The 26,751-nt window shown below is 45.0% G+C and overlaps 1 protein-coding gene and 1 long non-coding RNA gene across 4 annotated transcripts in view; one reads left to right on the top strand and one right to left on the bottom strand.

Moving 5' to 3' along the window:
- Window positions 1–2,973, bottom strand: part of LOC137165726 (uncharacterized) — a 52,597-nt gene extending 49,624 nt beyond the window's left edge. The window contains exon 1 of the long non-coding RNA XR_010923470.1: window positions 2,688–2,973. This is a non-coding gene — a long non-coding RNA (uncharacterized lncRNA). The remainder of the gene's footprint in view (window positions 1–2,687) is intronic.
- HMGXB3 (HMG-box containing 3) lies at window positions 1,604–26,751 on the top strand. 3 transcript variants are annotated; one of them, XM_067567120.1, is made up of 19 exons: window positions 1,604–1,804; window positions 3,233–3,407; window positions 4,269–4,835; window positions 5,533–5,631; window positions 6,706–6,837; window positions 9,532–9,953; window positions 10,229–10,398; window positions 10,829–10,926; window positions 11,561–11,659; window positions 12,818–12,967; window positions 15,095–15,396; window positions 16,649–16,776; window positions 17,377–17,508; window positions 19,171–19,355; window positions 20,663–20,882; window positions 22,417–22,550; window positions 23,010–23,126; window positions 23,670–23,879; window positions 24,618–26,751. In XM_067567120.1, the coding sequence occupies exons 1-19, from the start codon at window positions 1,644–1,646 to the stop codon at window positions 25,092–25,094; spliced, it is 3,978 nt and encodes a 1,325-aa protein (XP_067423221.1). In that variant the 5' UTR covers window positions 1,604–1,643; the 3' UTR covers window positions 25,095–26,751. The 3 variants fall into 3 exon arrangements, with proteins under 3 accessions (XP_067423221.1, XP_067423220.1, XP_067423222.1); XM_067567119.1 differs by having other exon boundaries at window positions 10,229–10,404; XM_067567121.1 differs by having other exon boundaries at window positions 10,229–10,404; window positions 23,670–23,909; window positions 24,618–24,676.

Here is a 26,751-nt window from a genome sequence, read left to right as displayed (position 1 = left end):
CAGCCCCAGGCAGGAGCCGCACCGCAGGGAGCCCGTGCAGGGTGGGGCCCTCGCTCGCACCTCGTGGGAGGTCGCCCCGTGGGGCAGCGCCCGTGCCCCTCACCCGGCTCTCGCCAGCCACCAGCGCAGCCGGCCGCCAGCGGGGGCCGGTTCCCGCCAGGGGACAAACTCCCGCCAGCCGCGGCTCTCTCGTGTCCCGGGCAGGGCAGGCGGCGCTGGGGCAGCCCTTGTCCCCCCTGTCGGGGCGGGGGGAGGGGCAGGGGTGTGCGCACGGCCCCCTCTTGCTTCCCCCCCCCCGCTCTTCTCTGGCTCGTCCTTCCGCTCCCCGCTCCCCCCTCAGGGCTACCCCCGGCCTCCTCCAGCCGGCGCCGGCCGTACCGGAACTCGGACTGCGCCTGCTCAGCCTCTGACCCCGGAAGGGCTTGTGCGGACAGGGAGGCACTTCCGGTGCGGCGGCTGAGGAGGAGGGAGGGGGACTCGGTCGGCTGGCAGCGAGTCGAGGGCCGGCTGGGAGGCTCCTGTGAGCGCTTCCCCTCCCCGGGCCCGTGGCGGCTCCTGGGCCGGGCCGTCTCCCCGGCATGCTGGGGCGGCCGCCCCCCGCCGCCCCGCGCAGCCCGCCCCCTATGTCGCTCGCTGGCCGCTCCGCCGCCGCCCCCTCGCTGCTGCTGCTGCAGCGCCGGACTCCGTGGCCCGGCTGGCATGTGAGCGGCCCCCGCTCGCCCGCTGCTTCCCAGTGAGTAACCGCCGGGACCCGCCCGGCCAGGCAAGGGGGGGGGGGCGGGGTGGCTGCTCCGCTCGTGGCCCAGCTCCCGCCCCGCCCCGCCGTGCCGTGCCGGGCGGAGACCTTGGGGCCTCCCTGAGCGGCTGCTCTGCGGGGCCAGCTCCGCCCTTGGCGGGGGTCAGACCGCTGCTCTCCCTGCGCGGGTGGGCCGAGTCCGCCCTGGGCGGCGGGGTCGAGTTGAGGTCACACGGCCTAGCGCAGCCCGACCTCAAGGTGGCCGGTTTTCTAACCTAGGTCCGTGTCCCCGCAGCTCACTGTAGCCGCCCCTGCCTTCCCTGGCTTTAAGGCACAGCGGAGGCCTGTTTCCGTTTAATCTTGTTCTGCCCTTGTGCTCAAGGGGATCCCTACATTTTGATTCCCCTGTTGCCACTTCATAAAGCCTGCTTCAGAATAAACGGCAGGGGCACCTCTCAGGCTAATTTAGCCTCCCTGCGCTTTGTTTGTGGCCTGGCTTTTGTGAGCACCAACAGATGGTGTTTAGAAGCGTCCAGGGAGAACTGGGCTGAAAAAAGATCAAATTCATTTCATGGTGGCTCCCCAAAAGTTACTGGCCCATAAGTCTTAGTTCAAGTCCAGCCCACGGCCGTTGCATCTAACACCTTGAAAGAACATGGCTAGTCCTCTGACCCGGCTAGTCTTTATCACAGTGCCTTATGTACATTGGGTGTCTGTGCTGCATTTACTTCCACAGGTGTCCCTCTGTTTTTGTACTATGCAAAACTCAAGGGAAAAAAGTGAAGACAAAGCTAAATATCAGATTTGTCAGTGGATTCAATGGCCAGTGCAATCTTAATTCATTATCTTAAACTGAAAGACATTTACTAAAACCAAAGTGCTTCCATAGTTAACTTTTTTTTGGTAAATGGTCTGTTTAGCAATGGAGGCTCAATATGATGGCACTGAAGTAACTGTGGTGATGGAGGAAATAGAGGGCACCTATACCTATGCATCTCCAGTACCCTCAAAGAAGAAGAAAAGATACAGAAGTTCTGGAGACCAAGGGGAAAAGGCCAAAAAACCCAGGTGAGCACCTCCCTCTTCCTTGCTCAATTAATCTTTGGCTTTTGTACAACTGGGAGTAATATTAATTTCTTCTGGTATAAGACTTACCGCTGCAATATACTTGGGCTACTTATTGCCCAGAACTGCTACTCAACTTAGAAAAACACATTTATAGCCTATATACAGGAATCTAGCATGATCACTTTGATATTCACACACACACACACACACACCTCTCATAACTGCTGTTGCTTGACCAGAGTCCTGCAGTCTGCAGTTCCATGTCCTGTGGGATTTACCTTAGAATACAACTGCTTTTCTGCAGAATTGCACTCCAGAATCTGAAGTTTCATTTAAAATGAAATTGCAACCAGAAGGATAGCTAAAAATACACTCGTGTTGCCTGTCTGACTTAGCAAGCAGCCTGAAATAGTAACTGTAAGGATGAACAACTCTATTAATCTAAATAGAGTATTGACAGACACCTAATAACAACTTGTATTAAAGGTCACTGAAACATTCTAACAGACTTTAGTACTTTCACTTTAAAACACTTATCTGCTGCTCTGGAGCATGGCAGAGTTTAGGCCAAGCTAGCACATGGGGCCTAGGTTATAAAATGGAGCAGAGTCATGAACAGGTAAAGCATTTACCTCAAATGAAAGCAAAGAAAAGGAAATTACTATTTTAAAGACAGTAAAATCAGTTTGATGTATATCATACAACCAAGAGCTCTACAATTCAAATAGCTGCCCCCTTGAATAGGAGCCTGCCCCCCACCCCTAAGCTAGTTTATAATCCCAGTGATCTATTCTTTCTGAGAACCAGGAGTTGAGTCCTCAGACCACCTACCTAGAACTAGACTATAATATAAACAATCCCTTTTGTTCCCTGCGGCACTTACCCACAATTGCTTCCTCAGACCAGCCACAGTTTCCTAGGTATCCATCTTACAGAGAGCATTCCTGGCTTCTTTCTTATATCCCTGGGCCTGGCCTGAGTTAGTCACATGCCCTTCCTATCACATGACCATAATCATTTAACCCACCTGGGGAGTTGAGAGCTTGTCACAGGTGGGTCTGAGGCCCATCCCCCCTTAAGGGGCCAGCCATCCTTTGACAGAACTCAATAATTGCATGTTTAATTTGTGATCTACCACTTTACATCCACTAAATGACTAAAACACTATTAGAGACTCAAGAGTGTTTCATGTTTTGTTGAATGCTTGATATTGGTCTGTGCACATCCTGGTCCTTCCCCCCCAAGTCCCCTTATATGCTTTTACTTTTATTAATAAAGACTATTCCATTTTTCTGGTTGTCTGTGGAAAACCAAGACCATAAAAGTTCTCATAATTGCCCTTGAGGCCAGCATAAGACTGTTGGCATCTTTGTTTCAGGTGTGATGTTAAGGAATAGACTTTGAGTTCAATATCCACTTGTGTTTCAGATCTGCTTACCTCCTCTATTATTATGATATATATTTGAAAGTACAGCAGGAGCTCCCCCACCTCCCCCAATCTGAAATTAACAAGAAGATCAGTGAGAGCTGGAGGTTGCTGAGTGTGGCTGAAAAAAGCTACTATTTGGAAAAGGCCAAACTGGAGAAAGAAGGCTTGGACCCAGTAAGACAACTTTCTTAAATAGTTTCATCTCTCCTGCTACCTCTGGGCAGATGAATAATCAGTTGCTGCATTCTTTGCTTTCTTCTAAAAAATATGATGACTAAAATATTAGGAAAAATATGTTGCCAGCTATTTTTGACTTAATGTACATTTGATTTTGGTGTCAAATAAGCATTGTTTATAGTGTATTAGGACGTAGTTGAGATGACCTCTCCATCAGAATTGAAGAGCTGCTCCATTTCTTTAAATTTGCAAAGCATTTTGAGTCCCATGATATCTGATCATACTGGAATAAGTCACCTTATAGTGCAGTCCTGTGTATTGTAATCTGACAAAGCACACTGTATAAAGGGCCAGAAGCAGATTAACTATATGCATGAGATGGATGTTTTAAACCAGCCTTAGAATATGGCTGACTTAGTGGCAGTGCAGATCAGTACTATGCGGGAGAGATGCATTTAATTAGATTCTGATCTACAGTCCTGCTAGGGTTAGGATTGTTGTAGAGGCTTGTGGGTGGGAAAAAGGTCATTTCTTCGGTTGCTCAATCCAGCTAAGGAGCAGCATTGGCAGACTCCAAAAGGGTCCTGTCCAGTATTTACTGGTTAGAGGAATAGTGATTTTCAAGTAAGGCCACCAGGATGAGTGGCATTGAAGAAGGAGATAAGAATAGAGGAGAGATTCTGAAGGCTCTGTTAGAGATGTGAAGGACTTGCCAGCTATTTCCCTTTGGAAGGTATTTGAACTGTAATGCATGCACTTAATGTCCCTCCCTTCCCGAAAATACCATGATCATTAATTAAACCTGCTTCCTTCTGTGTGTCTCTTGCTCCTCTGTTCCATTCTTCGTCTTTTCAACAGAACTCCAAGTTGTCCACTCTGACTGCAGTAGTTCCAGACATTCCAGGTTTCCGTAAAATCCTCCCTCGTTCGGATTACATAATTATCCCCAAAACCACTCTTCAAGAGGACAGGAGCAGGCAGCACCTAGGACTCTGTGTGGCACAGGGCCAAACTGCATCTGAAGGAGTAACAGCTTCTACCAACATCACAAGTGTTGCCCATGATGCCACGCAAAACATCCTTTCTGTGGACTCGAGCCTTGTTGGCATTTCTGAACAGTGCATTGCCATTGAAGGACTGGCAGAAGAGACTGCCTCTTTCGGTCAGTCAGACACTATAGAAGAAGTAGTTGCTTCAGAGATTCTCTCTCATTATGTCAGACCCATAGCAGATAAAATGACTGGAGATATCCTCCTGGATGAGGCTTCTTTGGAAATAGGAGAGGGACATCCGTATCAGACAACTAGTGTGGTTATTGAAGAGACCTTGGTTAGCAGCTCCAGAGACATCTCCAATGGGAGCATCGCTGTGGCACAACCCCAGGTTTCTGATGGTTTGTCTGTAGTAACAGTGGTGACCGGGAGGGTAAGCGAAGCTAGTAACTCTATTTCTATTAACTTATTGCCTGAATTTTTCCTATAGCTGCTTAAAATCTTGATAGTGATTCATACTGGCTGAAAGTGACACTAATAAATTATGCCACTCCTGTTCCACATTTCAACTAGATAAGTAGTGATGGAAGCAGCAATCTTTCCTCAGTATAAATCTGTCAAAAATGCGGAGCAGTGTCCCCTCTCCTCCAATACACTATTCCTTCAGGCCTAAAAGTGCTGGATCAAGCTGTGAGGTTTGCGTTGGATTCCACAGGTTTACTAAAGCATTGTTCTATAGAATCTGTGTTTTAGCTCTCTGTCCCCCATGGCTAACTTCTCAGCTGCAGAAGACTGATGAGGACTCCTTTTGAATCCCATGGTTGGTTTTAAGGATTCAGTGACAAAGCAGTTTCTGTCTAGGAACTGAGTATGTTGCTATCATCATGCTTCCATCTTCTCTTAGATTGTGAGGAGAGTGACAAACAATCTGCTAATCCAATCTGCAGAGCACTCCCACTAGGCCATCACTCCTGAAATCCTGTCACTTGTACTGCTGATGCCTCACTTCTCTACTGTATGATATGCTCTTACATCTGGTGTTGAAGAGACCCTCAATAAAAGATCAGAACACAGCTAGCTAGATGTGTCCCCATCATGTATTTTTTTTCCTCTTCTCTTTTTATTTTTAGGACACCAATAAAAGCAGCTCCTCCATGCCTACCACACAGTTTATCATGCTACCTCTCCCAGCTCATTCTGTTGTGGAGACCCCAACATCAATCAAACTGGTGAGTAAAGGAGGAGCTTGTATCTTTCTCTTAGGGCTTTATCTAAACTAGTATTTGGATGGTGCTGGTATCTTAGGGTGGACAAGGCACACTGACTTGTCTTCACTAGGCTGTCTTCATTTTGGCTAACACCTTCCAGCTCCTAGCCTAGACATTGCCTTAAGAGGTTTTATCATGTACCCTGACCAGATGGCTATCACGTCCTCTCTCAGGTTATACATTCCTGTATATTCTAGTGCAACAGCTTCAGATCAACTTTAAAAAATGGAGATTTATAATGAATATGGAAACTAATACAATAAGTACAATAGTTTTTTGTGTTGCTTACTCTGATAGTAAATTTTATTTTATGCCATTTTCACAATTACATCTGGTAGTATGCTACACATTTTTGTAATGGTGCATGACTGTACTATATAGGTTGACTGGGGAAGATGGAGGTGCTGGCAATTGTACTGAGACATAATTGAGGCTTTGCATATCTAAGGAGAAATGGAAGACAGTTCAGGTTTTCTTAAGGAGAAATGGAAGGTAGTTCAGGTTTTTGTTAAAATCATCATCAATGAGATATTTCACAATTTAAGGGTCACCTTCAGATATTACAATTAATACCCCACTGCCGGTGATTAGATGAGTTCACATCTCTTGGCTGTTTGCAGACTGTTATGTCAATGAATTAGCTTACACTCAGTTCATTTTTCTTTACATTCATAAAGAATAGAGATAATTTTTAAAATGCAAGCTTAGCTTCTGCAGCTGCTTGTGCCAAATTGCGCAGCTGCAAAAAACATGGGACATGGTAATATTCAGTGATCAGTAAAGGGACCTGGACCGCTCAACCTCTAGATTCTGACTACAGTCCTGACTCACATTATGACCTTTAGGAAGCAAAATATTTAACCTTTCTGTGCATCAGTTTGTCAACTGTAAAATGTGTAGTCCTACTTGCCTTATGGGGGATTGTGGTGATGATGGAGTTAATGTTTGAGTGCTGACTAGAAGAGAATGATGATTGTGATGTGGCTTTATGTACCTAGTTCTGCAAAGAAATTCTTGGCAACCCTTTTGTTTCAGACGACCACCTACACCCGCAGGGGCCATGGAAACTGCACCAATCCTGGCTGTTCTTTTACTTATGTCACCAGACACAAACCGCCAAAGTGCCCCAAGTGTGGAAACTTCCTGGGAGGGAAATGGATTCCAAAGGTAACTTTCCACACTTCACGTAACTTTCTTTTATTTCCGGTGTTTGAGTCTTAGCTGGAAAGTGATGCCTGAAACTCCAGAGTCTATGCTGGGCGGGTCAGAGACGTAAGGAAGAGAATCCCTATCCTTTTTCTCCCGTGTTTTTGCTAGAATAAGTCAGCAGTGAGATGGTTACACTTGTTTTCTATCACAGAGCACTTTCCTGGATTTATTGTCTTGGTGTTGAGGATGCCACTCATGTAGTAATCTTGAATAAAAGGGACAACCTTGTGAAGCACTGGCCCCTACACAGGATACTGTTTTCTTGATTTCTGCCTGCAACAGGATGCCAGTATTTGAAAGGTGCCCACAAACACTGCTTACAGCATCAAATGGGCTTAGGGACTCAGTTCAACCACTTGTCTCATGGTCTTTTTAGAGACAGATAGGTAAACAAAACAAGCATTTGTAACAGGCTAAGATTCCACCACAGCCATTTTACCATGGCCTCAAAAGGAAACAAACAAACAAACAAACTTCAAAATCACTTGGGAGCCAAGCCACAGGAATTCTGCAGTGGAGACAAGTGCTATGTGATGGATTTAGTGGCTGACGCACATGTTTTTATTCATTAGTGGTATTACAACAGTTAAAAGTAGGGTTTTGCGCAGCAATATTGAACGGTTGGGAGGAAATTCCAGAGGAAAAAGGAGGAAGGTGTTGGGTTTGAAGTTTGTTTCATAAAATATTCTCTGTTCGGTACATAATTTCAGTACCAAAGGAGGGAGGACACAAGCCTTGTTCAAATGGAAATCCTCTTTGGCTGAACCCCACGTTAGTTATTGGCCTCTTCTTTGGCAGTATAAAATGGAAAGTTATTCCTTCAGAACCTTAGGAAGGAGTAGTGGAGGAATATATTGAGTATATCCAAGAACTCAGGTCACTCATGGCATTTAATTCAGGGGACACATACATGAAAAAAGTCTAAGGAGGTTTAATAGGTGCAATTTTCCACCAGACCTAAGTGGCTTTGTCCGAGTCTATCCTTAAACCTCCTTTGCTCTTCTCTTGTGATGACCTATTGTAAGCTCCATGGGGTAGGGACTATCTTTTTTGAGGGGGTGGATGTGTTGTGGAGTGCCTAATACAGTGAGGCCCTGGTCCATGATCGCAACTCCTAGGTGCTATCCGAGTACAAATAAATAATGGCAGCTTGTTCAGCATTCTTTTGCAAATGTGCTGAAGTACACAGACTGCCAAATGCAAAAATCGCATTTCTATCTGCAGCTGGTGTACTTACTGTGGTTGTAAGTAACCCCTGAGGTTAGTAGAGCTGAAAGAGATTTGAGGAAACTTTTAATTTCTCTTTTTCAGTTTTACTCTGTGCATTTGGCAGCACTTTTTGGTCAGTTTCACTGTTTTGTTGATGATGCAGGGCCTTGGATAGCATGTGCACCTGTGTTTTTTTTTTTTTTTTTTACTAGTAATAGTGGCCATGGAGCTGAAGCAGAAAATGAACAGGCAGCAGGAAGGTGTGTGCAGTGAGAAAGTGGGATAGGGGTAGACTTGAGAATGTTTATAGGTTTAGGTCTGTCTAAAAGATCCTTTGGAACATAAACTAAGCAGAAAATCCTTTAATTTGATTTTTTTTTTTTTTTTAAATTCTCTCTGAACAATTTGAGAGACAAGAAGGGTGAGGTAATATCTTTTATTGGACCAACTTCTGTTGGTGATAGACAAGCTTTTGAGCTTACACAGAGCTCTTCTCCATTTTGGTCCTATAAAAGATAAACTTCCTTTGGCTTTTTCAAGGAGAAACTTTCCCTGGCTTCAACCTCTGAAAAAAACCCGTTTTGCTAGAAGTTTGAAAACCCTCCCTTGGGGCATCTCTGCTTACTGAATTCCCCAAAATAAGGCGTTCCTGAGTGTTTCCAGAAACACCCTCTGCTACAGTCTGGTTCAGCAAAGTCTTATCTGTAACAGACCTGGCTGCTCACTTAGTACACTTAGCTTCTAGATTGGGTGTGCTGAAAAGGCAGCTTCAGAGAGCTGGAGCTGTAAAAAATAGGGTGTCGTATTTAGAGAAAGCAATGGATGAATGAGATCTCAGGTGGCTATTTTTGATAGTAATGCTGGTGTCCTGAGTGGGTTTAAAAAATGAGTAAGGCCTGGCCTATGCTTAAAATTTGTAACAACTTAGCTGTGTTGCTCAGGGATGTGAAAAATTCACTTGCCTGACCACCATTATTAAGCCGACTTAGCTCCCAGAATAGATGTAGCTAGGTTGATGAAAGAGAATTCTTCCATCAACCTAGCTACTGCCGCTCAGGAAAGGCGGATTACCTACATGGACTGAAAAACCCCTTCTGTTGCTGTAGGACGTGTTTATGCTATGGTGCTACCGCGGCGTAGCTGCAGCGCTGCTATTGTAGCACCTGTAGTGTAGATGTGGCCTCTTGCTATGAAATGAGTAGTGTTTGGGGGAAAAGGCATGATGGGATAGAACACTCTGTATGTAATGTTAACGAGGACCTCAGTGTATGAGGAGATAAGGTTTGTTCTGGCTTTATATACAAGTGTCCTGCTCAGACCCTTGCCTTGCTGCTCCTCTAGTAATGTTAAGCAGCCATCAGCAAATCAGCCAAGATATGAATACATTTTGGATATGAAAGTCTGAAGCTGAGGCATGTTCTGATCTTTTTGTTCTGTTCCTAGGAAAAGCAACCAAAAGGCAAAGCTGAGCTGAGTTCAAGTATTCCTCTCAGAGCACCTGGGGCTAAAAGAAGCCAGCCGCCAGTAGGCACAGAGCAGGCAGCTGCTGAGGAGAATGCCACCAAGTCTACTCTGGAAAGCTCTGAAGCGGTCAGCCAGCTACTGAATGCAGCACCTGTTCGGGAGCATATGCAGGAGACTGAATGGGAGGAAGTGATCATCTCTGAGGCTCACATCCTCGCAAACAATGCGCAGGCCCAAGACAGAGGGAATGCATCATCAATGACGCTGGCTAAAGATAGTGATGTGCAGGGCAACTCCTTAGAGCAGACTGAGAAAGACAGCATAGGGATAGGGTCACAGCCATCTGCCGAGATGACAGGTCCACTTGCCAGTCGAACTTCCACTGTAAAAAAGCCAATGGGGTGAGTCAGTTTTGAGTGATTCATAGAAGTGCCACACTCAGCCATCATTTGCATGGCAGTGCTGATGGTACTGATCAGTACTGGCATCTGAGTTGCTTGGATGGCTCATTTAGGTGTCAAAAGAATCAGGATAAATCTGAGGTCAGATGTTTGTCCTCAAAAACATTGTGGCTATTAGTTTCGCTCTCTTCCATTCTGCCTTCTGCCCTGGTATGTGACTGCACTTCACTGGCCTAGGTGGAACTTTCACTACAACTGCACTTCTTGTCTTTCAGAGTTGATGCTCTTGCCGCTGCACACAAAGGACAAGAACTGAAGAGCAAACCAAAACCCAAGCCCTCCTTACTTGCTGCTGCGAGACCCATGAGAGCGATCCTACCTGCCCCTGCCAGCTTGGGGAGAGAAACCAGCACAGAGCAGCTCAGCAACCGACAGGCCTTTCCAAGTAATGGTAAAAGCAAGAAGCTTCAGCTCTAAGCCTATTGTGGATAGTTTCTTAAGCATGGGATGGGGAGAAGAAGGCAATTAGCGCATGGCATGTAGTGGAATGCTCCATTTGGAGTGACTTGCTGAGTTGGTGTTAGTGTTGATACCCTACAAAGACCTCTTAGAAATGTTGAGTTTAAGTACTTCTTTGGATTACAGGTGATGTAGAGTTTAGTGTGTCTTTTGTTGTCCTCAGTGGACAGTTTACAAAGAGCTACTTCACCAGCCCCTCAGCTGGAGAGAATGGGATTTGCAAAGCCTACTTTGATCAATTCAGGTTCAGAGGATAGCAGCTCCACTGTCCAGTGGCTGCATTTGCCAAAGTTTTCAAATTAAAACAAAAAGCACATTTCACACACTTAACCTGCTGTCTTCTTTCCTTCTTTAAGATAAGCATTCCCCTGTGAGAACCACAGGCCTGAAGCCCAGTACGCTGAAGCAATTGGGTCAGTCTGTCCTACAGCCATCTAGCATGGGTGAGCGAAAGGTAAGAGTGATTCTTGCTTTTCCAAATGCACGTTCTCTCCCACTTGGATTTCTCTGTTAGGTTCAGGGTAGGATTTCACTCTTCTGACCTGAATGTGTGGAAACTGAGCATAAATCTGGTAACCACATGGTGATGGGATTTGTGACCAACGTTGCTTAGTACTTGAGCTTCCTATGAGGCAGCATAGGCTAGTGGTTGGAACACAGGACTTTGGAGCCAAGAAATGTGGAGTTCTAATCCTGGGTCTGACACTCTGTGGCCTTGGACTAGTCCTTCCGTTTGCTTTTTTGATAACACCTCCTTAGTTATCTCAGAGGGGTATTTTGGGGATGTGTTAGTGCTTTGAAGATGTGATGTGTGATAGAAGTAGTATTATTGCATGTGTGCTGTGAGATGGCTGGTTAGGAAGTGAAGCTTGCAAAGCTGTTAGAATAGTTTCTTTGAATTTTAACCTTATAATATGCAAAACAGTGTACTAAAATCCTTTGTTACTAAAAAAGTGTCCATTGGTCTCCTTTTAAAGCCATTAATAGTTACTGCTTGTGGGCTGTAATCAGTGCCAAATCTGTCAAATGTTTGATCTGTGGTTTTTTTTTGTTGCCTCCCCACCCACTCAACCACTTTCAATCTACAGTTCCACAGCAGTCCAACCAGCAAGGCATCTCAGGTGAAAGTAGTGGAAGTCAAACCAGATGTATTTCCCTCCTATAAGTATAGCTGCACCGTAACTTTGGTAAGCGTCTTTTGGTGGCTTGATTCCTGATGTGTGGCGCCATTGAGCCTCTTTTGCGAAATGGGCAATATTCTTGAAAGGCAGTTGCTTTCCTCTTGGTGGTGATGCTTTGGACCTGATCATTCTAAACTTGACAAGGCTTTTGTGGGTATTCTGGCTGTGCAGTCTGCTCCAAGGCACGGCTTGGGATTTGGCTCTTTCAGTTTTAAATGCAAGTATTGCCAGCGTAAGGCGCTGCATTAGCAGCGCTAAACATCTCAGTCTCCTGCATGGGTAATGGTAAGGCACGCTTCCCTGCATGGCCGTACTAATAACGCTTTCCTGGAGGAGCCAACATTAGAGGGAACAAGGTTGATCAGTCTCCATGCTGATGTAATATTTGTCCTCTTGAGACTGCCATAAGAAACGCCTGTTGCAGTAGTATTTTTTTCTGAGGTGGACACCTGTCTACTAGCAACTGGCCTGAGAGGTCAGATCCAGCCCATTTTTTCCCATGAACTGCTGTACTGGCTTCAGAGGGTAATGATTTCAGGTCACTATTGACCTGGGCTGGATTTGAGCCGGTGACAAAGTTAAGTGGTCCAGTATGGTATTACAAGTACTATGAGTCTCACAGTCCTTACGATTTGGCTTCTCAGACAGGCTCCTCGCCCTCTTGGCTTATTTCTCTAGAATGGCTCTACTCATGCAACTTTCAGGCTTGCACAGAAATATCCTGGCTCCTCGTGTGAGAGAAAGAGCTTGTGCTTTAGGTGTTTTTCATTGCTGACTTACAACAGCTGCACTGAACTAGAAAGTTAAATGGTGTGTTGAAATCATATTTGCTACTAACCCCTTAAGAATTGGATTTTTCTTGGTGCCCTAATGCAGTTGTAATTCGCCCTTGCACTAATACAAATATCCTATTATTGCTGAATTTGTTTCCTCTGCCAACTACCTGTGGTATTTGCAGCCAGACTTAAAGCATAATAAATAAGATTAATAATACAGATTAATTGAACTGATCCTCTAAGTAAGTGGCCATGCCTGTGGTTTATCCCCTGAAACTATGTGTTAGACATTGGGGGACAGAGAGTGTGCTATTCTAGGAGATTTCTATTGTCTTGAGCTTGTTGGCATATGAAAGTAAGATAGGCATATATTTCTTTCTCTTTCCAGGATTTGGGATTGGCAACATCACGTGGCAGAGGGAAGTGTAAGAACCCCTCGTGTAGCTACGTATACACAAATAGACACAAGCCGCGGATCTGTCCCAGCTGTGGCTACAACCTCGCCAAAGACAGAGCTGATAAAACTGTGAAATCCCTGGTGAGTTCTTTTCTTTCATGCTTGCTGAATTAGAGTTAATTGTATTTGATCTTTTAGATTAATAGACTTCAAAAGCCAGAGAGACCATTGTGATTATCTAGTCTGACTTCCTGAATAACACAGGCCATAGAATTCATCAGAATAATTTCTAGATTGTACCTATTAAAAATCATCCAGTCTTGATTTAAAAATTGCCAGTGATGGAGAATCCACCACGACCCTTGGTAAATTGTTCCAGTAGTTAATTATCCTCGCTGTTAAAAATAATAAAACAAAATTGCCTTATTTCTAGTCTGAATTTATCTAGCTTCAGCTTCCAGCCACTGGATCATGTTAAAGCTTGCTGTAGTCTGTTGGCTTTCTGGGTTGTGTATAGAGCTGATTGAAGCTCAGAATTTCCATTCTGTGGGAAATTGACAGTTTGAAATTTGTGTTTGCTCTGAATTAGAATAAAACCAAAACTATTAAAAATTTTCCAAAAAATGAAATTGTTGAAAAAAATTTAGTTTCAGGTTGATTGGAAAGTTTGGTTCTGATTTTGACTTTAAAAAACTGCTTTGAAATGAACAGTAATTTAGAAACGAAGTTAAAATGTTCAATTCCAGCAACGTCTGGAACTTTTCTATTCTATTGGAATGTTTTTGTCAAAATGGAAAATTTATCAAAATTGACATTCTCAGGTGAATGTTTAGATTTTGATGGAACAGCATCTACTGACTGAAAAAACAATCCACTGGAAAATTGTCAACCCACTACTCGTGTAGTGACCTCTTTTGGGGTCTATTGGCTGCTCATAGTAGTGAATGGTAGTTTTCACTGAGAATAGGTTCTACAGAGTAATAGTACTCAATTGTACCATGTGGGGAGAGGTCCACAATTAAAAAAATGCTTCGTGGAGCCTAAATGATAAAATAAAGAGTTTGCCCTATTCTTAGCTAGCAGGCTTAGCATGTAAACCAGTTGCAAGCTAGTCTGTACAGTAAACTTGTTTCCTTCAGCTGCATTTTATTCTGAAGTACAAAATTGTTCTGCATACTGTATGAAAGCTACCCTCCCTCCCAAGAAAGCCCTCTAATAACCCCATGTGAAACTCACACATACACAGATACTTAAAGTACATAATGTTTTCCCTTTAACTGCTTCCTTAATGCACTAAGCTGGGTTTGCATTTTTGAGAAAGAATCCAGCTTGTTTTTCTCCTTGTTGGATTTTTTGGACTTCTCTGGGTTTTTTTGTCACAGTCTTAACATCCTTGTAATATGGTTTGTTGTTGTGGAATCAATGCTGTCTACCCTTTTCTTGGACAGGCCATTTATCTTATCACTAGACTAGACCGAAACAAAGCCGAAGCATTGACATGATGGGTTGTTTTACTGATTAAATGGATTAGAGGCTATGTTCTTTCTGTCCTGTTGAGCCCCCTAGTGTTTGGTTCTTTTTTTCCTGTGTACGTTAGTTCTTTGAGCTGCTTGTCACTTGTACTTCCATAGACTGCGTTATAGTAACTTTTTAATTACATTGCATTCAGTGCTGGACACTTAAGAGAGAACTAACATTCAGTTGAAAAATCACCTCCTCGGTGGATTTTTATCTTCTATGGACCATGCAGTATGTCTGACCATGTGTTACAGGGGAGGAGAATTTATGCAGTAGCCTGCAATTAAGTAAATAAAGTTTGCAGAAATGTTAGAATGTAAATGCCTTTGCAGTCCTCATCCCCACCCTCTCCAGCATCCAATGGTAACATTTGGCAATCACCACCAAATGTTGTGAAGGCCTGTACTGCAAAGAGTAGTCACTTATGCAGGGGCTGGTAAATCATGGTAGTTAAGGTTTCCTCACTGCTGCATTCCACCTATTTTATAAAACAGTTCTACTGAAATAAAAATAAATAACCCAGCGCTTAGAGCTATGAGCTGCAGACACAATGCATTGTGTAACAGAGCTGGGGACTGGAGTCAGCATTTCTGGATTCTGTTCTATGCAGTTCTGACCTTGGACAGATTACTTAATATCTCTGATTAGAATACTTATCTACCTCTATGGAGCGTTCTGAGGCTTCATGATAAACTTTTTGCTCCATATTTGTCTGATTAAAATCAAGTGAAATTTTGACTCTCTTTCTAGGAGGTCAGCTCAGGTCTTCCTGATGTGTTGAACACCAATGAATCCCTAACGCAGTCCCAGAAAGAGATCCAGCGCCAGTCTACACTGCAGCTGCTGCGCAAAGTTATGCAAATCCCGGAGAATGAGTCAGAACTGGCAGAGGTCTTTGCACTCATCCACGAACTCAACAGCTCACGGCTCATCTTGTCCAACGTGAGTGAGGAGACGGTCACCATCGAGCAGACCTCCTGGTCAAACTATTACGAGTCTCCATCTACGCAGTGCCTCCTCTGTAACAGCCCTTTATTTAAAGGGGGACAGAAGTAAGATTCTGTTTTAGATTTGTGACTCTCACTTCTATACTGATGTTCTGTGTTAAAGCTGTTTTTGAGAAAAATACTGCTTTATCCTCTCCATATGAAAGTCTTTGTAAACACCATGCACTCTGCATCTCTGAAGGAAGTGCACATTTCCCTTAGCTCTCCAGATCAGCCTTAGGCACATCCATGCTTTTGAGAATAGACTGTTGTAATATGTACTATTGTCCTTTCTGCATCTGGGGTAGGGTGATGGTGTTGAATGTAGCTCTTCTGAAAATGAAGGACTTGCAAATACTACCCAGAAGCAGGCAGTGTGTAGACCTCCCATCCACAGCTCTGCCCATGCACCTCAGTCCTGATCTGTAGTACCACTTGCTACTCCAGTTCTATACCCTAGCGTATTTCTGTCCAACCTGCAGGGTCTCTGTTATCCAGGATACTTCAGACCTTACTGCTCAGGCCATCATATCAAACTGTATGGTATCTTTCTGATAACATCCAATGAACCCAAGTTTCCAGGCATGAAAGTTGACAAGTATTAATCCTTGTGCAGCTACCATCTTTGAGATTACTTCAGATTCTTTTGAAGTGCAGCAACAAAGATTCCCATCCTGTCACAGCTCCTGCACTCCTTTGCTAGTTAGCTTTCAAATGAATGTGAATGCTTGAAGTTTAACTTGATGCATGGCACAACCTTAAACTTTCTTCTCCCATTGAATTACTTGTCCCTATGGGCCTTTTTGTACGTTGAGATTTTAGGAAATTGGGTATGAGCTATCCCTTGATTTTTCCAAGTACAGATGACAGTTTCACACCCTTGAGCTTTGCTTTCTTACAGCAGACAAGCTCAGTGGGTGAGTGAGCATTAAATCTAGATTTAAATCTTATTTGACATCTGCTTCTGGTTGCTAATCCCATTTTGTTTTTCCATTCCTGATGCTTTGTGAAGTGTGCAGTGAAGCAGATGTGAATGATGCAATAGTATAGATGTGCCGTAATACTACCCATTTTCCCCATTCTCATTTTGTTGCCAGTCAGAGTGCTTGCTGTGTGGATCCTGTTAGTTGTGATGGGTCATGCATTGATTCTCAAAGTTTAGCCTAGGTTTGATTCTGTCTGTCTTTCAGAACTCAGGCTGATGGTTTTGGAAAGAATCTCAGCAATCAATTGCCTTCCCATCTCTTCGACTAGTGGCTGGTGGGTTTACTCACTAGTGGGATAATGGTGTTGTTTTTTTCCTGCTTGTATGTTACAGTTCTCTTGCTAGTCCACAGGAGTGCTGGTTGCTGACTGCTAACCGGTTACAGGTGGTTACTGCCCAGGTCAAAGTGTGTTTGAATCTGCAGTGCCTGGCCCTGCATAGCTTCACTGATATATACACAGGTAGGAAAAAACAAAAACAACTATCAGTGGGCTAATTTATAGAGACCAATTTGCAGAAATTCAGGGCTTGAAATCTAGGGCTTCTGGACTATGGCAGAAGAGTCCTTGCACAGAAAAGCTCTTCTCCCCCACTCTATCAGACTTGACTTTTTGGACTGAGAAGTGTGCTCCTGCTTATCCTCATGCCTTACTGAGGTATATGTTAAGCATGTTAGTGACTGAGAATACACCCTGCTTGTTTTTGTATATGCAAATAGTAAATAATTCATTCTGTGTCAGACAGGGAGCACTCAGGCTCAGTTGAAAAACTCTGAAATTCCATGGGCTTCCCAGTCCTTTTTGGCTGAGGGAATTGAGGCTGTGATCACTGTAGGTTTTATAAAGCAGTGCAGGGCTGGGCTGTTTAAAATTAAAGGCAAGACTCGAATGGGAGCTAATCCTGCTGTAGTGCAAGGAGAGGGGATAGAGATCCCAAATGTATTTGACTTTCTAAATCAAACTCAGCATGCCTCATTTAGTAGTAAATGAGTGTTTTATGTTTGGTGTCTATGGGATTCTAAATCTTCCCCAGTAACAGCTGTATTGTTTGTTAAACTGCAGGCTTGTTCAATGTGGGTAACAAATTGTTAGTGAGCCTGGACCTTTTGTTCACAATCCGAAACCATATTAAACTCGGAGAAGATCCCAAAGTGGCAGTTGGCAGCGTCCTGCAATCCGTACAGGAACAGACCGGTAAGGTGCTCCCCATGCCCTTTCTTGCAGCAGGGGCTATTCTGAACTCGCTGACTTCCCTCTTCACCGAGAATGGCGTGGAGGGGCATTGGGGTTTAATATTAGATGGAAGAAATTAAGGATTGCTGGATTATAAAAAAGGCACACGCAGCCCTTCTGATGTTTAATGTATTTCTGTTGAGCTGGGTAGGATTTTGGTTTTGAGAGAGGTTTCTACTGTATGTGTTTAAAAAGATACTGAATCCTCTCTTTGTGTGCAGACCAATGGAAATGGCTCATTTCAAATTAATTTTGTAGTTAGCAACAGTCAAATGTATTGTTTGGTGGCTGCTGCCATCATCTGTGAAAAGGGAAAAACTGTCTCTCCCTCTCCATCTTTCACCTGGACTCTGGCTCCATCCCCATCTTCCCAGCATATATCATTTTATAGCACTTCCCTTCCCCCATCCAGCCATCATTAACTTCTCTGCAGAAAGGAAGGGCTTACTCCTTTCCGGGGCAGTTTGCAGGACAAGAGGGGTAGGGTTACTCTGGCAGCTAACCTGACTGTTTGCCAAGAACAGCAAGGGGTAAAAGAGAATGGGGCAAACAAAGAAGGCCTGAGTTTTTAGTTCAATCAAGTGAACCAGGCAGCTGGCTTGGAGACTGACCAGTATGGTGAAGTCAGGCTGAGAGGGCAGCAAAGGTCTTAGGTCAGGCTGCAGGGAGATCTTCATTGATGCCTGGAGGATGAGGGATTGGAGTTCTGGCATGATGGAGGTGTGGCTGGAAGTGTCCAGGTGATTGGGACAGAAAGTGTTTAGGTGATTTGGCATCAGGGAACAGCCTTTAGGAAGTGAGATCAAAGCCATTCCCAGCCATAGGCCTACTGATGACACAGGTGTTTCAGTGTTAGATATATTCTTTCTGAATATTTATTCATTTAGCCTTTATTAGAAAAAGGCCCATACAGGCTTCAACTTCCTCCTTCCCAAGCAACAGAACACGTGACTCTTTGCTTCTTGAAATGCTTTGGCTAGGGGTTTCTTTGGTTAACTTAAAACCTTGTTTGTCTCTTAATCCTTTTTGGGGGGAATGTTTATCACTTTAAAATGGAGTAGACTGTGTCTCTTCATCTTGTTTGCAACAGGTCGTTGCCAGCTTTCCTGAGCTACTGATGCATATTCTTAAGTGGGGGTTTTATGGTCAAACTCTACTTTCTGAGGAATCCAAAAACATTATATGGAACTCTCTCTCTTAATTGGAACTGCCCAGCTGCCTCTGGGAAGCTTTTTCCTTATCAGTGATATCAGCATTTGAGATTCCAAAGGGGAAAGACACTGACACCATGCAATGAAATTGCTTCCAAGAACTACTATAGATTCCTTCTGATGTCCAGCTTTTCTGTTACATCCTGAGTTGGCCTGTTGCTTATAAAGGCATTTCAGCTGGCTGAACTAGGAAAGAAAGCCATTTCAAATAGTACCTTTATGATTCATTTGCCACAAAAATTGAATGGAGAGATATCTATGGAGTGCGCTTTCTCTTCAAAGTAATGGAGTGTTTTCTGTTGGTGTCTAGTGGTGGTACCTCTCCACTGGCTTTAGGAAGTGAAAGCTGTGTGAATGCAGTTTGGGTATACTGTGCAAATGACCCCAAATTAACCTGCTCTTTTCTTTCTAGAGAAAACCCTGAGCCCTGAAGAGCTGAGTCAGCTCCAGGAGCTGCTGTGCAATGGCTACTGGGCCTTTGAGTGCCTCACTGTCCGGGACTACAATGATATGATCTGTGGAGTCTGTGGTATTACGCCCAAGATTGAGATAGCCCAGAGGAATGTGGAAAATGTCCTGGCACTAAAAAACATTGAGGTAGATTGTCACAAATGTTCCCTCCAACTTTTGTATAAAGCACGTCTCTGTTATAGGATCCCACTCCAGAGCAAGCCCCATGTGTGCAGAAGTGACTCACCAGTTAGCGCCTCCTTGTGGCTGGGTGCAGGGTTGCTGGGCCTTCCCCTTGGTTGTCTCCTGTTGGTTGCCTCCATCTGTATCTTCTGTGGGCTAGCCCGTAGCCAGGTCATTTAAAAGTTCGCTCCCCTTCTGGGTTATCCAAGTCCAGCTGTAACTGGTCAGGCCCAAACTGGCTTCTCCCAGCTGGCCTCTTCATAGTCCCTTTGGCCGGCTCCCCCAGGCCAGCAGCAAAGTCCTTTCAAATCAAAGAGAATCGCACTTTTCTTTCACAGAGCAGTAGGTCCCAGGGCTTCTCCCAGGGCCCCTCAGTAGAGCTCCAGACTAAAACACTATTAAATATCTTTCACCCCTCTCTGTGGAACACAGGCCACAGGATAGCCTCCCTGGAGACCACTACAGAAGCCAGCTCCATGCCTACAGCTTAGCTCTCCAGTCATGACCCAGCTCAACTGCTCTGCTCCACAGCCAGCCCCTAACTGCTGGGCTTCCTCCCTTTTAAAGTCCCTACGCCCAGCATAGGCGTGGCAAGGCAGAGCTAATTAAACAGGGCTGGCTAGCTCCATGTCTCTTGGCCATAAAGGGGCAGGCTACCCTGGTAAAGTCTCAAGAAAACATTTGCTGAGTCTGATCTTAGTAATTCATTGTCATTACACGGGAGGACTTTGTCTAATGTTTTCTGCTGATGCTGAACAAGAGCCTGTGGCCTGACTCAGTGCTGTCCACACATTGTCCTCTCTTGGGAGAGACATGTTATAGATGAGGAGTTTGGAAAAATAGGGTCTGCCCTACTGGATCACACGATTGGCCCACCAGGATTCTGGGAGAAGGGAGCTGAGTGGAACTCTCAGATCACCCTCCTCTTGTGTGTTGACTTGGAAGCATCTTTCTGATTTTGTTAGTAGTAGTTTCTCTGAGGTGTCATGGGTCGTTTTCCTAACACACAAGGGAACGAATGGGGCTATGTAGTAAACACTGTTTCTAGCTAAAGCAGATTGGTCTGAATCCTTGTAGGACAGAAGGATCCTGTGGATTCCAACCCCATATACAGTAAGGAGACACCAGGCTCCTCTTCCTGCTCCGGAGGAGTAGCCATATTGTTAGCTTTACTGCTTCTGTTTCAAGTCACAAGTGTATACAGAGCTATTTAGAAATGAAGCATGTGTGCTGCTGAATATATGATCTGTTTGTTCTCTCACCCTTGTTAGTTTACCTGGCCAGAATTCTTGTCATCCAGTGAGGTAAATGTGGAAGATTTCTGGTCCACGATGGAGACCGAAGTGATAGAGCAGGTGGCGTTCCCGTCTAGCATCCCAATCACCAAGTTTGATGCCTCTATTATTGCCCCCTTCTTCCCGCCGCTGATGAGAGGAGCTGTGGTGGTCAACACTGAGAAGGACAAGAACCTAGATGCACATCCGGTGCCAGGTAACTCATTGCCATGGAGCTCCTAGGGCCGCTTTGGCTAGCAGTGGTACTGCTGTTGGATATCTGTAGATGACCCATCTGTGGTTATGAACTGAGGATTTTGTTACACAGTGCTCTAAAGAGAAGTGCTTGGCGCTTCCTGGTGGAGTCTTTATATCCACCAATGTAAAAGGGGGGATGTGTAAGTAAAGCTTTGGTATCTCTAATGATGAATTTCAGATGGGGGACTCTGTCTGCCCAGGGGAGTCTGAATACTTAACTGATCTGCTGGAGGCAAGATACAGAGAAACTTGAGTGAACACCCCATTGCCCCAAATAAAGTCCATCAAAGTCTATAAATAGAGATGTGTTTTCAGAATGTGACCTGGAAATTTGCTGCAACTGTTAGAAGATAGATATAAATACTCTCTATTCTGTTTTGTGAAAACTTGTATTCTGTAGCTGCTGACAGTACCTGTTCCATTCTGCTGCCAAGACACCCGAAGGGAGTGTCACAGGTCTAGATGGGAATAAAAGAAAGAAAGGGCCAGGGGATGCGTGTAATACAGCTCTGATACCACATCCTAAATTTACTTCTGGTTGATGCTGTTAATACACTAGGTCAGGACATACTGTGTCTCAGAGTGAGACAAAACCAGGAGCCATGGGTGAATAACTTGCGTCAGAATTGGATTCACCATTACAAACTCTTTCCTTACAACTCTGGTTAGCGGAGACACTGAAGCTTTCACCTTGCACTGGAGAGAACGGACTCTTAGGGCTTATTAACTTCTAAGGGGCTGTGAATTTAAAAAAAAGAAAGAAAGAAATGTTAACCTCTTCATTCCTGAATTGAGCTTGAATTCCAGGGCAAAGGCTCAGGGGAGAGTTGGTAATAGCATGTGACCCTTCTGAAGCAGAAGGGGGGAAGTGGCCAGTTTGGGGGAGGGAACTGGAGCAGGAAAGCTGGTGTAGGAACAGCAGCATTGACCCTTGGAAGTGGCTGGCTGGCCTAGGAAAGGGGTTGCAGCTGGGTGCCAGCAATGCACACTGGAGACGCAGCATGCAGGCATGTGTGTGGGAGAGAAAGGAAGAGATGGGCCAAAGCATAGGCCTAGAGCTGCAGGGCCAGCTCTTAAAAAAATCGGGGGCTTGCGGTGCAGTGGGACTGCAGCAGATTGGTCTCCAAGCTTGTCTTGATGCCCACTTAACCCTTTAGTCCCAACAAATTACTTCAGAATATTTGGGGGGTTGAGTGCTCATTGGGTTGACTTGGTCCTACTAACTCCTAGAATTGGGGCATGTTAAATGTCCTGATTCTAACCATCCAGAAAACCTCATTAGAAAAGTAAACATCTGCTGACTCAACAGTTCACCATCGGGCTGGGCTTTGCCTTTGGTGCTGGGACTTTTCATGTATTCTGCCTCTTTACTGTAGCCTCTCCAACTTCCCTTGTGTTACTTGGTTACCATCCACCCACCCACTTCTGAAGAAACTACATGGTGTCCTTTCCCATCTGAGGGCGGGGGTTGATAATGCTTTCTGCTTTTGCAGGTAGTGGAACTGCTTTGGTGAGGCTGCTTCAGGAAGAATCCTGCAAACTGGAGCAAATCAACTCTTATAGCGAGGAAGAGCTGCAGCACTTCTTGACACGGTGCAGCATCCCCTGGGGGGCAGCTGACACGAAGGTAAGAAATCTGTTCCCTCCCTGCCATCTCCCCACCCCACCATCTGGTTTTGGAAGGAGAACCATTCTCATGCCTTCTTGTAAGATAAGAAGAGGTGATAATTATTCAAAATGGCAACATGAGAAGTAACTTTTCACTTCCATTGTATTTAGGAAGGAGAGGGATGGATTAGAAATGACGAGTCCCTGTACATTACAGGGTAATTGACACGTGATGAAAAAATTCAACCCTGGTGGGTTGGAAAATGGAAACCTATAATTACTCTGTCATGGGCTTCTCATCTTACAGTTGCTTGTCATCCTCATGGTACTGAGCATGGAATTAAAAGGCTGTTCGTTACCATGTGATCAAATACAACTTCTGTGATATTTCACTTACCGTCATGACCTTCTTTGGAGAGTCCCAGGCTTTGATTTTTAATTTAAATGCAGGCTTTTCTCTTGGTCTTTCTGTTCTTAGGACCAGCTCTGTTACTCCCTCCTGGCTCTCTATGACTTTGTACAGAATGGGACAGATGCCAAACAACCCCCAGTCCACCACACAGGAGGCAAAATCTACAAAGTGTGTCCACACCAGGTAATGCAGATTAGAAACTGCATTGTGGCTATAAGGTAGCCACAGGTGCTTAGACAGTAACTTGACTGACACATGACCTACCACAGAATGTGGTTTTTCTTTTGGAAGCATAACCAGGAGGCTGAGAGGAGACAGGTAATGAATTCGGAGTTCTTGTTCCCCACGCTCAGGGGCGAGAAGAGATGAGCCTTGTTCTCTCTTGGAGGGGACTTTGTCTTCCAGAATCATTCACACCATGTGGCTAGCAGTAAGAGAATAAGACTAGAATGGTTGCTGTTGAATTTTTGACTTTGCCGCAGAGGTGGGATTGGAAATTATCATTCCTTGCCTGGGATACAGTTGGCTTGTCTGGGGAGAAGATAGAAAATTTTCAATAACATGAGGTTGCTGTGTCCAGCTAGTTTCTAGATGCTCCGAGCAGAGGAAGTGTAATGTTGGATTAGTTCTATATTCTTTGTTGCTCCTTAGAAATTCTCCTCTATCAACTCCAGTGCAATGCACCAGACCAGAAATCTATGTTTGTCTTCTTCACTTTCTTCCTAGGTGGTGTGTGGTTCAAAGTACATTGTTAGAGGGGAAAGTGCCCGGGATCACGTGGACCTGCTGGTCTCCTCACGCCACTGGCCACCAGTCTATGCAGTGGATATGGCTTCTTCAGTGGCACTGTGTGCAGATATCTGCTGCCCTGACCTGACTATCCAGATGTGGGGGAAAAACCAGGGCTGCTTCTCTGACCCCATGGAGCCCCCAACGGTTCGTTACGTTGTTTGATCTATGCTGCATGTGAGGATACTAGAAATTTTCGGTGCTGGTATCAGTATTCTCTGCTGTGCAGTTAATGCAAAGTTTAAAACAAAAATAGCAAGGGATGATTTTTGCATCCTTTTGTTACTAGCGTAATCTTGGAGTTTGACCATAGCTCTCTGCCTCTTCCGATGACTGAACCTTCGGAGATGCATATTTCATGACTTGCCCAGTGCTGTGGCTTCACTTGTACATTGCTTCTGAGGACAGTTACAGACAAATTGTACTGTCTGTATCGCATGACATTTGCACTCCTCACAGGGTCGGTGGTTTACCGGTGCAGTCTGTCTATTGAATACCATAGCTATCCAACTCATGAGCAGTGGAGACGTGACACGTTTTTAAGAGGGACAGTGCTGTGTATCCTGTATAACATACCTTTTACTATTGACCATTACTTACCAGGTTGGGAGGCTGGGGAATCAAAGAACAGCGCTAAGGTGCTGCTGATGTTTTAAAACTGTCTGTGTGGTGGCATGGGGGTGGCAATGGGGTGTATAAAGCCACTCTTGTAAAACTTTTGGGGAAAGCCACCTATAGCTGCTTCCACTCTGCTCTAGGTAATCATTCTAGTCTCTTACATTCAGGGAAAAGTTAGGGTTCTATCTTATTTTTTTAACCAGGCTTGGTTGAGGGAAGCTGCTAAGCATTCAGCTGGCATGTGTGCTTTTTCTCTCTCTCTCTCAGCATGTGTCCTGCCCAGAGCTGTTAGACCAACACTACAGTGTAGATATGACTGTAGCTGAGCACTCTGTCCTGCACCCAGTCACCAAATCCACAGCCCGTCGAATTATTCACACTGGGACAGAGCAGAACAGCCAGAGTGATCCAACTGCTCGGCACCGTTCCATCTCACTGTGCCGAGAGCTAGAGCCTTACGGTGCCATCATCACTGCCATCCAGGACAGCAAAGCCAGCAATGTCCGCCAAAGGCCCATCACCTTCGACAACGCGACACACTATTACCTCTACAACCGTCTGATGGATTTCCTCACCAGCAGGGAGATTGTGAACCAGCAGATCCATGAAATCGTGCAGAGCTGTCAGCCTGGTGAGGTGGTGATCCGGGACGCACTGTACCGACTTGGAGTAGCCCAGATCAAGACAGAAACGGAGGAAGAGGAAGAAGAGAACCAGGAAGATGACGGAGAGGTGGCTGATTAAACCACTCTTAGCTGGTGGTTAATCCCTTTCTAACCATGCAGGTGGGCGTGCTGGACTGCTGCAAGGTCTAGGCAGACTGGCCAGGCTTATCTGAGGTAGCTTTTTTTTTTTTTAAAAACAAAAACTGTGATGCTGCTGGCTTTGACTGCTTACACTGACCAAAGAGCCATGTGCTTCCAGAGGATCATGAGTGCCGCTGTGAGCGTAAGTTCCATTAACATCCTTGCTTACAGGATGGGATTCCCTTCCAAGGTGCTTCTTGGACCCATTGATTTGTCGTGCAATGTGCTGTTCTCATACAGCAGCTGGATGGGGTGGAGAGGAATCAGTTTCCAATGTCTGAGATGGAAAAGCACATTCCCCCCCCCCCCCTGATCTTGTTTGCTGACCTTGTTAATATCATCAATACAGGGCAGGGTGAGGGGGAACAAAAGTGGACAGAAGAAAGGCAGATGAAAACGTCCCTGTCCCCCCAAACACTACTCTGAATGGATTAGCATGATACACTGACCTTCCTGCTTTGGAGTCACACCTTCCATCGGGCCATGCGTTCCGAAGGAACATGCTGAATGGCCTGCAGCTTTAAAACAGTCATGTCTGGGTAGCCTCATGGGAGGTGGGGTGCCTGGGACAGAGTAAGGAGTCACAGGAGGTGGATGCTCCATCTCGGTGTCAGTAACAGTGCAGTAGTGCAGGTATTTAGCCTGTGGCGAGCGTGTCCGAGTTCCTAGGACTGTTAGTCCCTTAACAGGTGGAGCAGTAATAATTAGTGAGATGTTGATGGTTATCTGCATTAACTAGGAGTTCACCTTAATGGGTTGCCCTTGACGCGGCTAGTCTAGGAGTAGCAAACTTCTTTAAGGACTGCTGTGATCTGTCTAAGGCAACAACGTTTTAAACAGGAGAGGCACTCAAATTCCAGGCCATTTTTTGGGGCACTTTATTCTTTTAGCTGTTACATCCCATTCATGGACTTCAAGGAGAATTCACATTAGTCTTACAATTGGGGCTGAATGGCAAAGGACATCTGTGCAGCAGTAACAAGAGACAGACAAGGAATACAATGTAGCCAGAGAGGCCCATTTTCTAATCCTCTCCCCTACTGACACTGTGGTTGAGGGGGCTGCATCCACTCTGCTTTCTGGGCCCACAGCACTGCAAAACTTAAATGGGTCTTGTGCCATCTACACTGCCCTGCCTATTTTCCTTTGATGAGCCCGGTTGAGTCCCCTTTGCCTCCAGCATATTGAAACAGCAGCTTAAACCCTGTTTGTGAAACTACATGCATTGTCCACTGACACCCTTTCTCTGCTGCTGCTGGCCATAAATCTGAAAATACACATCTGCTCTGGCTCAAACAAGGTAGAAGGTGGGATACTGGAATGGTGGGAAACCAGGACAACTTCCAGGAAGGTTTCTTTTGTGTGGTCAGAGGAGTAGTTAAGAGACTTGCGGTGTGGATGAAAATTCCCTTCTGTGAAGGGGAACCTATGGAGTACCATACTGTAAATGTAAATGTATTAAGTCTGAGCAAATGCAGTAATTATAGTGTGGCGTTTTTCTGTTTAAAAATGTTAATTTATTATAAAAGACATTAGTGACTTTTTTCAGTCCGTGATAAATTTTAATAAATTATCCAATTTTTTGGGTGAAACTA

This window comes from Emydura macquarii, unplaced genomic scaffold (genome assembly GCF_026122565.2).
Source record: "Emydura macquarii macquarii isolate MOO-44397 ecotype Brisbane River unplaced genomic scaffold, CSIRO-AGI_Emac_v2 contig_2768, whole genome shotgun sequence".
Classification (NCBI taxonomy): Eukaryota; Metazoa; Chordata; order Testudines; family Chelidae; genus Emydura; species Emydura macquarii.
The sequence above is the reverse complement of the archived record's forward strand: the minus strand, read 5'-3'. Positions and strand labels throughout refer to the sequence as shown.